The 14338-nt window shown below is 37.9% G+C and overlaps 1 protein-coding gene across 2 annotated transcripts in view; it reads left to right on the top strand.

Annotated features, from left to right (window-relative positions):
- LOC127411306 (lateral signaling target protein 2 homolog) overlaps window positions 1-14338 on the top strand; it is a 48924-nt gene that overhangs the window by 11452 nt on the left and 23134 nt on the right. Inside the window, exons 8-14 of one of the 2 annotated variants that reach the window (XM_051646784.1) lie at window positions 353-1768; window positions 2599-2691; window positions 3092-3252; window positions 4057-4173; window positions 4277-4378; window positions 4869-4972; window positions 12178-14087. In XM_051646784.1, the coding sequence (XP_051502744.1) occupies window positions 353-1768; window positions 2599-2691; window positions 3092-3252; window positions 4057-4173; window positions 4277-4378; window positions 4869-4972; window positions 12178-12309 (2125 nt within the window). In that variant the 3' untranslated portion in view covers window positions 12310-14087. Of the gene's footprint in view, window positions 1-352; window positions 1769-2598; window positions 2692-3091; window positions 3253-4056; window positions 4174-4276; window positions 4379-4868; window positions 4973-12177; window positions 14088-14338 lie in introns of those variants that run through there. The other variant, XM_051646783.1, reaches the window with a different exon arrangement.

The following is a 14338-nucleotide window of genomic DNA, read 5'->3' on the forward strand; positions in this document are numbered from 1 at the left end:
TAGCCATTCATGTTAACCTCTGAACAACATTGCCAGTTTGGCGATTATCTGTTGTAGGTGTAGCTGGAGAATTTTCAGTGCGGTTCAGGCACATAGTTTTATAGTGAAACTTGATGACATGATAGTGAATGTTTTTGTTTTGTGTGTGGTTTTGTTCTTGTTTTGATATCTTTTGTTTATTTTTTTTTGTTTTTTGTTCACTTTATTCAAAAAGTCTTACTGGTGGTAGTTAGCACTGATTTCAGTAACTTGTTAATTGCTGGTTTATAGGATTGGGATTTGAAAAATAAACTCTATAATGACTGAGCAACATGGCAGGTTTGTGAAGTACATGTTTGTGTTCTCATGTCAGGGACCTACTGCAGACTCTAACAGATGAAGAGCTCATGACGCTGGAGCGTAGCCTCTGCATCTCTCAGGAAGGAGAGTTTCCTGGTGGTTCCAACACTTCCACTGGTCCTGAGAGCCAGATAGAAACCATGGAGAAGGATGATGCAGTTCAAGAGGAGGTAGTGGACATCACACTCTGTGTAACCCAGAAAGAGGACACTGAATGGAAGGAGGAAGAGGGAGGAAAGGGGCTACAGGAAACCCCTTGTGAAAGCAAAGAGGAGGATAAGGGCACAGATGTAGATTTGGCTTGCTCCATGCAGTATGATGATGAAGAGCTAGAGCAGCTCAATATGATGGTGCATCAAGTGGGGGATGAAATGTCCACTTTGCTTTCCCCTCCGAGTCAGAATCAATCTCCGGCCCACCGGCCTCGACCCTACGGAGGAAGCAGTTTGGATGGTTCCAGTGCGGCTTCCAGCACTCAGGCGTCTCCACGGAGAGTCCCAGGTTCCTATCAAGATGATGATAGAGTGTTCTTCATGGAGGACTTGGAGGCCGGAGGAGTTGTAGGGGAACGTGTAACCAGCGAGCTTTGCCGTGGAAAGCTTCCCCTTCCTACCGTATGCCTCGGATCCCCTGAGCACTCTAGACCCGACCCTTTGAGTGACTCATCCTGTAATGGTTGGTTGACAGTCTGTCAATCAAGCGATGCCACTAATCTTGGCTGTCAGTCCATAGGGAGCTCTGATCGATCGCCCCCGGTAAATGGCTGGGAAATGTTGCATGAGGAGAACTGCGTAGAGGCTGCGGAAGAGATCGCCAATCGCACCGGTGGAATGAAACTGTCCGCTACAGTGATTTTTAACCCACGCTCTCCAAGCTTGTCCGACTTGGCCGTGGACTTACCTCATTCAGCAGATGGTCTGGAGCCCATTGAGGGCGGGGCTTTAGTTGCCACTCAGTGCCTGCTTAACTCCTGTGTGTGCTGTGCAGGCGGATGCGTTGACAACACCGATGACGGTGCAGCCATGGAGCCCGCTGGACGGGGCATGGCGCTGGGGTTTGATAAACACAAGCTCACCATCACAAGCTCTGTCATCCAAACAGCTGTTGCTGCTGGCAGCCCAGGGAAGGGCAATGGGCATTTACCGCTCACCCTACCCCCTTCCCAAGGCCACCTCACCTCACACTGTCCCATGCAGAACCCAGCGATAGAGGACAGTGGCAGTCAGGACTATTCCCCATATCCCAGCTGTGAGAAATGCCTGGCAGGAGTTCTTCTGGCTCAGGATAATCGAGGCTCGGGACAAAGGGAGGGAGGACCTAGCTGCACCCATCGTGACATAGGATGCCGAATGCAACCCAACAATACAGCAAAAGGGAGATCGGAGGGTTTTGGAAAACAGTCCAAAGAAGATAACAAAAAGAGCTCTAGGTTTGTTTGTTTGTTTGTGTGTAAAAGCTTGCATTGCTTTACAAAAGGGTGAGATTTCATCCTTTTTGTTATGATTCTAAAGGAATATTTCACTTAAAAATGAAAATTCTGTCATTATTTCCTCATTCCAAACCAGTGTACTGTTGTTATTTGTTTCTTGAAAGACAAAAAAAAAAGAAAAATTGTTTTTTTCATACAATGGCCGCTTGTGGTGACTACCAGTCAAGCTACAGTATAAAAATGACAAAAACTAACACTATAAAAATGCTATATTCCAAGTCTTCTGAAGCGATATTGTGAACAGACTAAAAATTAAGTCTTTATTCACTGATAATGTTCACCTGCAGTGTCTCATATCCAAACTTCACGATGTCAAACCAGAGCAATAGGTGCAAAATTTGGTTTGAGAAGTGCAGGGAGGGAAAATTATCAGTGAGTAACGTCTCAAATTTCAGTTTGTTTCTCACACCAAGCTATTATGGCTTATATATGACTTCAGAAAACTTGCGATATATTGCATGAGTTTTAAGAACTACTATAATGATACATTTATAGCACATTTTTGTGTGTTTTTGGTGAAAACACACATAAAATAACAGTCGGGTATGGAAAAATTATCCGGTGAGTAAATAATGATAGAATGTTCATTTCTGGGTGAACAATTTCTCTAATGAATTGAATTGGGTTTTTTGATTTCCGTTTTTGAAAAGTTTTGTTGCCCTTTTTTTTTGTGTATGAGGTTTTTTTTATCAAGGTTGTCATTGTTTTGAGTTTTTGTTTTTCATTTCCATCTGTTGCCCCCGCATGTTTTGTGGAATGGTGCGCTGCAGTTCTCAGGAGTCCCCCCTCAGTTCTGTCCCCAGCAGTGACGTTGAGAGTGTATCTGTCACTTCATGCAGTTTGTCAAGTTCATACTCACCCAGGTAAACACTTTAGGCTAATGGGTTAAGGACGAATATGTACGCACATTTACTACAGTTTTTTTTTTTTTTAATTTTATTTCTTTATTTCCTTTCTACGTCCTATGTGAATGTTGGGTAGAAATCAAGCCCGATACTTAATCTATGAGTCCAGTAAATAATTGCAAAAAGCCCATAGTGTTCCCTTTGCTGTTGGGAACAGATAAAACTGCACAATTCACCTTAAAATAATAGGGAAAAAAAGTACAAATTTGAATTCTTTTTTTTATTTAATAAGTATTTACTTGGTCATAATAACTTTTTGTTGCTGATGTTCATTTTGTAAGTTTGAGCAAGAAGAGAGAGTATTTTTTCATTATTATTCTTATTGTTAAATATTTAATGTAATACTCTTCCCTTTCAGCCCTGTAGGTAGTCTGACCAGCTCAGACATGTCTGAAGATCTGGATCACCAGGAGATCCATGTGGCTTTACAGGCCGCCAAACTCGCTGCTCACAATAAAATTCGCTCACGTTTCCATAGTAGTAGTGACCTCATTCACCGGCTTTTTGTCTGCATATCAGGTATGTCACCTGATGACATGAGGAATTCATTGTCTACTAAAGCCTTCACAATGTCACACAAGAAAATATGTGCTCAGTTGTCCAGGTCATCGTAAAAATTCAAGATATCTTAGCGGATTCTAGTCACTTGACCAGCACTGCAGATTTGCATGTTAACAGATCTGAATTTATTAATTAGCTGATTGGTAGAGGAATACATGACCTAACCTGGGTGCATCAAATAAGGGAGTTTGTAAACCCTTCTTAAAGGAAAAGGTCATTCAAAAGAAAATTCATCAGCATTTAACCTCATGTTGTTCCAAAACCATGTATGACTTGTTCTTACTTGGAACACAAAAGGGATTAATTTGCAGGATGTTCAAGCTGCGCATGAGTCATATGGACCACTGTTACGCTTTTTTTATTATGCTGTTTTTTCCTGTTTGGAGCCCATGATCATTGAATAGAAAAGGGAAGCATGAACATTCTACTTTTCTTTTTTTGTTCCACGGAAGACAGAAAATCATACTCATTAGGGAAGACATCAGGGAAGACATCAGGGTTTGTTCATTTTTGGGCAAACTATCCCTTTAAGAACAGTAAATTTTCCAGTTTGTTAGACACTTTTTAAAGATAATCATCTTTAACAAAGACAAAACCAGTTGTTAGCTCACAGGCAAAACTTTTCTGATTAATTCTGATTTAGAACTAATGATTAATTATAAAACATGAATGTCAAACGTGTTTGCTAAGTGCATGGTAAAACCTCTAAATACCACCTATGAATTGCACTGACTGTGGCTGATTCATTTCAAATATCTGAAGGTGTGGCTGATCAGTTGCAAACAAATTATGCCAGTGATCTGCGGAGCATCTTAAAGACTCTGTTTGAGGTAATGGCTACAAAATCAGAGCAAGGGGACAACGAGAAGCCCAAGAAAGGTCAGTGAAGCACATTTCGGAATTGTACGGATGCTCGACTGCATGATTTATTACTTGACGTCAGGGATCACTGGTTTAATGTGCTGTTTGATATGCACCTCAGGCCCATGTCTGGGCAGTGCAGTACTGGAGGACTGTGCTCTCTGCCAGGAGACCATCTCTTCATCAGAACTTGCTGCCAAAGCTCGAGAGGGACAGTTTGAAGGTTAGTACAGTACACTATCTATATGTTTGTTCTATATGTTGAATATATGCTAACACATTGAAGAGACTTATTTGGTTTACATGAAATTGTTCTCTCAAACCTGCGTCTCCGGCTGCCCCTCATCTCGCTCTCCCGCTGATCAGCTGATTCAGCGTCGGCCCTGCTCCATCACGGCCACGCCCTCCTCCTCGTCACAGTTACATTAATTGCCAACTATCATTGAAAAATGAAGGACTTCTGGGTACTTTGTTGCTGCAACTCATTGTCAGAGTGAGCAACTCATAAGGCAATCCCAGAATGCTTGGAGACGAGCTCAGTGGACAAATTTAACTCAAGATGCGGGTCAAAATGTTGATTCTAAATATAATTCCTTTATTTTCACTAATTCCAAAAAGTAGTGAAATATTTTGTCTAATTAAAAATATTCTACATGCTGTGTTTTTATGTGTATTAGTGCTTGCTTTCTCATTCTCTGCTCTTCCCTCATTAGACCCTCCTGAATGGGTTCCGGATGAGGCGTGTAATTCCTGCATTGCATGTAAGGCTCCATTCACCGTCATCAGAAGGAAACATCACTGCAGGAGCTGTGGAAAGGTACGACAGTCCACTCTCCAAACCGAACTGTCGGAATAGCGTTCAGCTTTAAATTCATTATGAATCTCATTACTAACCATGCAGACGCAGGTATTTGTTAATAAAACTAGTGTATGAACATCTTCACAGACATTGTGATTTATTAATAAGTTCACGGTTTCATTTTTAAAGACCTATATACAGGTGCATCTCAATAAATTAGAATGTCGTGGAAAAGTTCATTTATTTCAATAATTCAACTCAAATTGTGAAACTCGTGTATTAAATAAATTCAATGCACACAGACTGAAGTAGTTTAAGTCTTTGGTTCTTTTAATTGTGATGATTTTGGCTCACATTTAACAAAAACCCACCAATTCACTATCTCAAAAAATTAGAATACGGTGACATGCCAATCAGCTAATCAACTCAAAACACCTGCAAAGGTTTCCTGAGCCTTCAAAATGGTCTCTCAGTTTGGTTCACTAGGCTACACAATCATGGGGAAGACTGCTGATCTGACAGTTGTCCAGAAGACAATCACTGACACCCTTCACAAGGAGGGTAAGCCACAAACATTCATTGCCAAAGAAGCTGGCTGTTCACAGAGTGCTGTATCCAAGCATGTTAACAGAAAGTTGAGTGGAGGGAAAAAGTGTGGAAGAAAAAGATGCACAACCAACCGAGAGAACCGCAGCCTTATAATTGTCAAGCAAAATCGATTCAAGAATTTGGGCGAACTTCACAAGGAATGGACTGAGGCTGGGGTCAAGGCATCAAGAGCCACCACACACAGACATGTCAAGGAATTTGGCTACAGTTGTCGTATTCCTCTTGTCAAGCCACTCCTGAACCACAGACAATGTCAGAGGGGTCTTACCTGGGCTAAGGAGAAGAAGAACTGGACTGTTGCCCAGTGGTCCAAAGTCCTCTTTTCAGATGAGAGCAAGTTTTGTATTTCATTTGGAAACCAAGGTCCTAGAGTCTGGAGAAAGGGTGGAGAAGCTCATAGCCCAAGTTGCTTGAAGTCCAGTGTTAAGTTTCCACAGTCTGTGATGATTTGGGGTGCAATGTCATCTGCTGGTGTTGGTCCATTGTGTTTTTTGAAAACCAAAGTCACTGCACCCGTTTACCAAGAAATTTTGGAGCACTTCATGCTTCCTTCTCCTGACCAGCTTTTTAAAGATGCTGATTTCATTTTCCAGCAGGATTTGGCACCTGCCCACACTGCCAAAAGCACCAAAAGTTGGTTAAATGACCATGGTGTTGGTGTGCTTGAATGGCCAGCAAACTCACCAGACCTGAACCCCATAGAGAATCTATGGGGTATTGTCAAGAGGAAAATGAGAAACGAGAGACCAAAAAATGCAGATGAGCTGAAGGCCACTGTCAAAGAAACCTGGGCTTCCATACCACCTCAGCAGTGCCACAAACTGATCACCTCCATGCCACGCCGAATTGAGGCAGTAATTAAAGCAAAAGGAGCCCCTACCAAGTACTGAGTACATATACAGTAAATGAACATACTTTCCAGAAGGCCAACAATTCACTAAAAATGTTTTTTTTATTGGTCTTATGATGTATTCTAATTTTGAGATAGTGAATTGGTGGGTTTTTGTTAAATGTGAGCCAAAATCATCACAATAAAAAGAACCAAAGACTTAAACTACTTCAGTCTGTGTGCATTGAATTTATTTAATACACGAGTTTCACAATTTGAGTTGAATTACTGAAATAAATGAACTTTTCCACGACATTCTAATTTATTGAGATGCACCTGTATATGCAGTTGAAGTCAGAAGTTTACGTACACCTTAGCCAAATACATTTAAACTCAGTTTTTCACAAGTTCTGACAATTGTAGAAAACATTCCCTGTCTTAGGTCAGTTAGGATCAATATTTTAAGAATGTGAAATGTCAGAATAATAGTAGAGAGAATTATTTATTTCAGCTTTTTATTACTTTAATCACATTCCCAGTGGGTCAGAAGTTTACATACACTTTGTTAGTGTTTGGTTGCATTGCCTTTAAATTGTTTAACTTGGGTCAAACTTTTTGGGTAGCTTTCCACAAGCTTCTCACAATAAGTTGCTGGAATTTTGGGCCATTTCTTCAGACAGAACTGGTGTAACTGAGTCAGGTTTGTAGGCCTTCTTGCTCGCACACGCTTTTTCAGTTCTACCCACAAATTTACTGTCAGATTGAGGTCATGGTTTGTGATGGCCACTCCAATTCCTTGACTTTTGTTGTCCTTAAGCCATTTTGCCACAACTGTGGAGGTATGCTTGGGGTCATTGTCCATTTGGAAGACCCATTTGCCACCAAGCTTTAACTTCCTGGCTGATGTCTTGAGATGTTGCTTCAATATGACCATATAATTTTCCTTCCTCATGATGCCATCTATTTTGTGAAGTGCACCAGTCCTTCTTGCAGCAAAGCACCCCAACAACATGATGCTGCCACCCCCATGCTTCAGTGTTGGGATGGTGTTCTTCAGCTTGCAAGCCTCAAAATAACGATGGTCATTATGGCCAAACAGTTACATTTGTTTCATCAGACCAGAGGACATTTCTCCAGAAAGCAGTATGATGGCTGCGTGGTCCCATGTTGTTTATACTTGCATACTATTGTTTGTATAGATAAACGTGGTACCTTCAGGCATTTGGAAATTGCTCCCAAGGATGAACCATACTTGTGGAGAGCCAAATGTTTTTTTCTGAGGTCTTGGCTGATTTCTTTTGATTTTCCCATGATGTCAAGCAAAGAGGCACTGAGGTTGAAGGCAAGCCTTAAAATACATCCACAGGTACACCTCCAATTGACTCCAATTAGCCAATCAGAAACTAATTGGCTAATTGTTTAAAGGCTTTACATAATTTCCTGGAATTTTCCAAGCTGCTTAAATGCACAGTTTACTTAGTGTATGTAAACTTCTGACCCACTGGAATTGTGCTATGGTCAATTAAAAGTGAAAAATCTGTCTGTAAACAATTGTTGGAAAAATTTCTTGTCATGCACAAAGTAGATGTTCTAAACGACATGCCAAAACTGTAGTTTGCTAATATGAAATCTGTGGAGTGGTTAAAAAATGAGTTTTAATGACTTCAACTTTATATTAGGGATGCACCGATGTTTTGGCTGCCGATATTTAACGATCAGTTATTGACCAAATTAGAATCAACGGCATAGTAATAAGCATGAAAGCACCAATATGAAAAACCATTAGTTTATTTATAATTATTTAGTAACACACTTTGTAAAAACTCCAGAAACAATAAAAGCCACAATATGTAGAAGTGTTGGCACTTTTGTGAACATCTAATATTTAACTTGAATTCTTTCTCGTTCTCACGTTAATGTGGAAAAAGTGCCATAAACAGACGTTACCATTGTGAAAGCGGTACTTGGCTCTAGGCTACATCAGGGGTCGGGATCCTTTTTTCACTAAGGAGCCAATTTTTTTATTTTTGGTTGATGCATTTTTTTCGAAAGAGCCATAGCACAAATTAATAACTTACTATTTTCCAAAAGAAATTTCAATAAATTTAAATGTTTATTATGCCCATAGACTACTCAAAAACAAACAAATATACAACAATTAATTGGTAACATGTTGCAATATGGAACTGACTACACGTGTTTGTGTGGGTCTCTGTAAAATTACTTCATTTTACAATTAAATAATTCACTTCTCTGACGACGCAGGTCGTTAAATATTGCAATTTTCGATTATATCGTCAACCCCCCTGCCGAGGGTCAGTGAATATTTTTGCTTTATTGATTTTGCTTTAATTTATTGAAACACAAAAAACTTAAGACATTTCCAAATTCAAATTGCACTTTAAACGAAACGAAAAAGCAATTAAAATAACGAAGTGATCAAAAAATCGTATTTAACCATCTCCCCAAATCCAAACATTTACCGTCTCTAACGCGTGATGGCCCCATTTGCCATCACGCAAGTATCAGTCAACGACAACAGGTGAAAAATTACTAATAGCCTACACATTAAGAACTAAAGACGATTATAAATGTAAAGATGATGATGATAATAAGAATAATAATCATAATAAATAAGCCTAATAAATTCCCATGTGTTCCCAAAATAATGCTGCCAAGTGTGTGTTCTTATCGATGTGTATTGCGTTTTGGTAATACAGTTTATGCTGCCTAAAGAAAAGAAAATAGAACTCAATTTTAGGTTCAAGGTGTCTTGTATTATTTTATGATTTAATCACTTTCGGCTTTGTTTCTTTAATAAAATATATATATTTCACACCCTGGGCACACATAAAAAAAATAACGGGCGTTCGTAAAATCGCTTGTAGAAAATGCTCTTAACTGCTAAGATCAATAGTTATTGCGGAAACAAGGCCCAGAACTCTATGCATATGCGTGTCTTGGAGAAGCGCTTTCATTGCACTCATGAACAGCAGAGCTCACTGTGCACACATCAACTCAGACGCTCAACGGCGGCTTTTCGTTTGTCTGTTCTTCAAAATATAATCACACGTGTTTCGTCAAACACACGTCTTTGTGTCTAATTTCTTGTCATAAATTACTCTGAGAAGTGGGTCACCCTCCACAGTGGCTGGTACATCAGCAAAATTACCCGCCACTGCGCATGAAAAATCCGCATTTGGAGGCTGTTCATTTCAAACCTTGTTCACCAGGAGTAGGCTGTACGACAAATTCGGGAGGTAGGAAATCAAAACAGTGTTTAAGCTTTGCAATCGCACCCACACTTTCTGCAGGAAAATTCTCTCTAGAAAGTTTTAAACGATCATGTGTTGGTGAATAGTGAGACACCCGGCAAGCCACTTGATTTTCAACAAATAGACACAGGTTCCCAACCCCGGGGTTTCCTGATGAGGGAAACCATCCACAATGCTTGAAACCAGCAGACTTTGACTTCTGAGACATAGTTATGGCATCCATTATTGCTGCATGATTGATTGAATTAAGATTGAAATCTCAAATGGCCTTGTGTGATTAGTAAGCCATAAAAGGCTTAGTTTCAAAATATTGTCTGCATTCAGCACTTCAGTCAGCGCTCTGTGAATAAGTGGCGCCCTCTAGCGGTCTGGATGGCATTATCCATTATCCAATATGCCAATATAATACAGAATTTAAAAGGGGGGTTTTGTTTCTTTAGTTCAATCTTTTTATTTTTCCATGATGTGGTTGACATTTCAGTGGAATTGCCAGACATATGCACTGTATGAATTAGGAATGTATTTTCATATACAGTATATGCGTATAAAATGTGAGTTGTGAAGTGCAATGTTTTAGAAGTACAAAATATTTTTTTTTTCTCTGTGTTATCTATCATATTTAGTTATTTTTTTGTATCTTTTAAAAGATTTGTATCTTCTATTTGTCTTTTATTGTGGCTCTCTTTAAAATGTTGGCCTGTCAATTGTTCAACGGATCCAATCCATGTTCAGTAGAAATGATTTATTGTTAGAACAGTAAAAAAGCTTTTGTACTTTGTGCATTTTAAAGCATAATTATTTAGTAAAACAGTGATCTAATGTAGTAGAGAGCTAGATAAATGACAGATTTGAATTTGAATTTGGTAAATTTAAATTTTAGACGTGGCATTTAACAAAATGTAGGGGTTTTTTTTCTGTATATTTTATAGATTTGTATTTTTAAATTGCATATTTTTGTGTTCTGAATTTTTTAGAGGTGAAGTTAGCTGTACATTTTCAGATTATAAAATTACAATTATTTAATTATTACAAAATTCTATATTTTAAAATTCAATATAGAATTCAAAATGCAGAAATTCAAATCATACAGAAAGTAGGCCAGAGGTCAAGCTTCAGAGAAGTCAAACAGAGCAGTTTGGCCAATCACAGAGCTACAATTCCAGCATTTGCAGTGAAAACGTAAAATGTAACATATATAAAGTACCCATGACAAGTACTATGACCATACGAATGTAATGCAATCTTTCTCCTCATGTAAATTAGATTCCGTGGTGATTGTTTAAAAAATAGATGGCAGTGCCCCACTTCCGATAACTATTTTATAGTTTGTGGCCATTATTTACTCAGTGGGGGAATCCAGAGAACTTGATTTACTGAATTATATTATTATTGCCATTTGCAGCGTTTTGTTTTTTGTGTTATTTTACAGTGAAAACTCTTCAAATAATCATAGTATACTTGTGTAATTTCTGTCAATGATGGTACAAGTGCAACTGCCTGTAATTATTTTAGTGCATAAAAACTGAATATGCAGCTAGCATGCAAAAATAATAAATACAAAAATACAATACATTTTAAGAGGTTAAACTCGATATGAGTTCAATGTAACAACATTAATTATTCTTATATTAAAATGTTCTGCCTCTGACAGTGCGAGTAATTCTTGGCAAGGCAAGTTTATTTATATAGCACATTTCTTACACAGTGGCAATTCAAAGTGCTTTACATATAAATGATAAAGAAAATACAAGATAAAATACATTTTAAAACCAATTAAGAGCAAGAAATGAGAATAAAAAGTAATCAAATTAATTAAAAAAAATAAGTAAAAGAATGAACAAAAAAGAAAAAGAATACAGAAAAAGATACAGTGCAATCAGTAAGGTAAAAATAGTTTAAACTAAAAACAAAACTGAGGATTCAATATTAGTCCTGTTATTCACAACAGAATTGTTAAATCGCAATTATTTGATTTAACCACGATTATTGAGCACTTGGATTCTAATCACATTGTACAATCCAAATTTTAACACGTTTCATGAATGTGAACACTTCAAATTAAGTGAGGCCATCACCAACCCGCACCGCAGAGTTGGACCATTTAGAGCAGCACCTGAAAAGTTCTACAAAAGAGCATGCTACCGCAAATAATGCGGAGATTGGTTGTATTTGCATTAATTCTTGCGATCACAAACTCTTGGAGGGACTGCCTGTAAAATACTGGAAAGGTAATCATTGTATTAACTAATTTTAAAAATTGGCTCATTTGGCTTTACACGAAGATGCTGCTATAATTTCATTGCACCTATACAGGTGAGGTTGTATGAATAGCCTTGTATATAGAGATAAATTACTAACTGTGGACTGGCTCTCCCTCATATAAAATCATTTGGATTTATCCATTTGTAAGAAGCTTTTCTGTACGCAATTATTAGTGATAAAGACCCAATGAGATGATTGACAAACTGCATGTTTTTTTATTTTATTTTTTATTGCATGTTTAATTGCAGATCTTCTGTTCTCGATGCTCATCGCACTCAGCTCCGTTGCCTAGATATGGTCAGATGAAGCCGGTGAGAGTTTGCACTCACTGCTACATTTTCCACGTAACGCCTTTCTACAGTGACCGGACTGGCATCTGACCACCGCGCTCTCACGCACACCTTACGCACACTCATACAGAGACATAAGCACACTACAGTGAGTTACTGAGGTTTGATACTTCAGTAACCATTAGTGTTTGAGACATGCACATCACTTTAACATCATCATCCAAAAAAGTGTAAATATCATAAAACACTAAATGCAGTCCCTTCAAAGCAGGAAAAAGAGCCTTGACCAGGGAACAAACCAAGATGGACAGAATTACAGTTAAGAATGCCTCATAAAGAAAGCACATCAAGGAAGAACCCCATTGCTATGGGAGCCAAAGTATTTTTAGGGCTTTGCTTTTGAACAATGAGCTTAATTCAACAATTTGCTTTAATGGAGCATGGAACAAGCTGGCTATTCTGTAAAACATAAGTGCACCTGAAAACTACACTTACATGACAAAAAAAACAAAACATACAGCAGCTTGTTAGCAAGATTTCATCTGGCAAAGTTCCATGGGCTCATTTTTCCAGATTGAATGTAAACTGTGAGCACATGATGTATATGAAAATAACAAAACTGTGATGTATATGAAGACAATACTATTAAAAGGATAGTTCACCCAAAAATGAAAGTTCTGTCATCATTTATTTACCCTCATGTTGTTTCAAGAGGAGATTTTAGACAGTATGTTTGTCTCATTCACCATTCACTTTAATTGCATCCTACAGTGAGGGTGACATGAGGGTGAGTAAATGATGACAAAATTTTCATTTTTTGGTGAACTATCCCTTTAACACTAACTGCACCATCAGTGATGCTTTCATGGCATAATATAGCACAGATAATGTTTTTTTTTTTTTTTTTTCAGAAAATAATGCTGCTTTTTGGGATTAGTTGAATGGCCAAAAAAAAGATGTGTGTGTGTGTGTGTGTGTGTGTGTGTATATATATAATGCGCTGAAAGTATGATTTTATGCATCTTCCAAATAGCCATTCCTCATGCCAATGAATGTGCAACATTGGGATGTTCTTTTCTTTTTCTCTCTCTCCAGTAACTTCTACCGAACTGTAAAGTAATTGCCTTTTACAGCATTGTAAAGTATGGGAGCCTTTTGCTTTTCCCTCTGATACAAAAGGACACTTTAAAGCCCCTACCTCATCCCTTCTGATGACTTTCTTTCCCCTTGCACCTTTTCATAAGTTTTTTTTTTTTTTTTTTCATCCATTGAAAACACTATAAAGTGAACAACCACTACTTTTTATCTGTAATTGTAAACGTTAATCAGATTTTAACATGTATGATCAGGTACTTGTGCCTTTGAGGCAGTTGCTCTATTAACACAAGTCTGAGATTGAACCATTGATAAATGTGCTGCATAATGATTTTTGACTAAACACTACTAGCTATTAAAAAATGCACTTTGTGTGACAAATGGTGGCGCATTGAAATTGACTAAGTAATGCCACACTTGATGATTTATTATGTGTAATGATCTAAAGTTATAGTTTTAAAATTAACTGAACATTGCACCTGATTGCAGATGGTTGTTACCGACTGAATTGTTCTGAGATCTAACAGGTTTCTAGTACAGTGTATGTCTCATGTGCTTGCATGCATCCTGTGAAGTAACATTTATTAAGTTGAGCAGGTAGACTAGTAATATTGTAAGAGTTACATCACGGTTAATTCTGCTAGTTGATTGAATCTATTTAATTCTTCTTTCTGATAATTGATAATAGTTAATGCCTCATTAGATTTTACCAAGTGTTTATGATTGGTGTTAATGCTAATCATTCCTTTTTTTTTTTTTTTTTTTTTTTTTTTTTCCCAAACCTGTCCTGATATTTTGTATTCTCTCTCATTACATTGCTGTGTTTACAAGACATTCACAAGAGCTTCTGTACCATGAAATGTACCACAGTCTAATCTATGTGGAATACTACAAAGCGTAAGAAACAAATTCATCAAAGTTATCAAGCTAACCAAATAATAAACTTATGGATTTTTGTTTCGTGTTTGCACTTTTAGATTGTTCTATTTTTAAAATTGCCAAAAGAGCAAATTGTTTGTTCTGT

This window comes from Myxocyprinus asiaticus, chromosome 20 (assembly GCF_019703515.2).
Source record: "Myxocyprinus asiaticus isolate MX2 ecotype Aquarium Trade chromosome 20, UBuf_Myxa_2, whole genome shotgun sequence".
NCBI classification, from domain to species: domain Eukaryota; kingdom Metazoa; phylum Chordata; class Actinopteri; order Cypriniformes; family Catostomidae; genus Myxocyprinus; species Myxocyprinus asiaticus.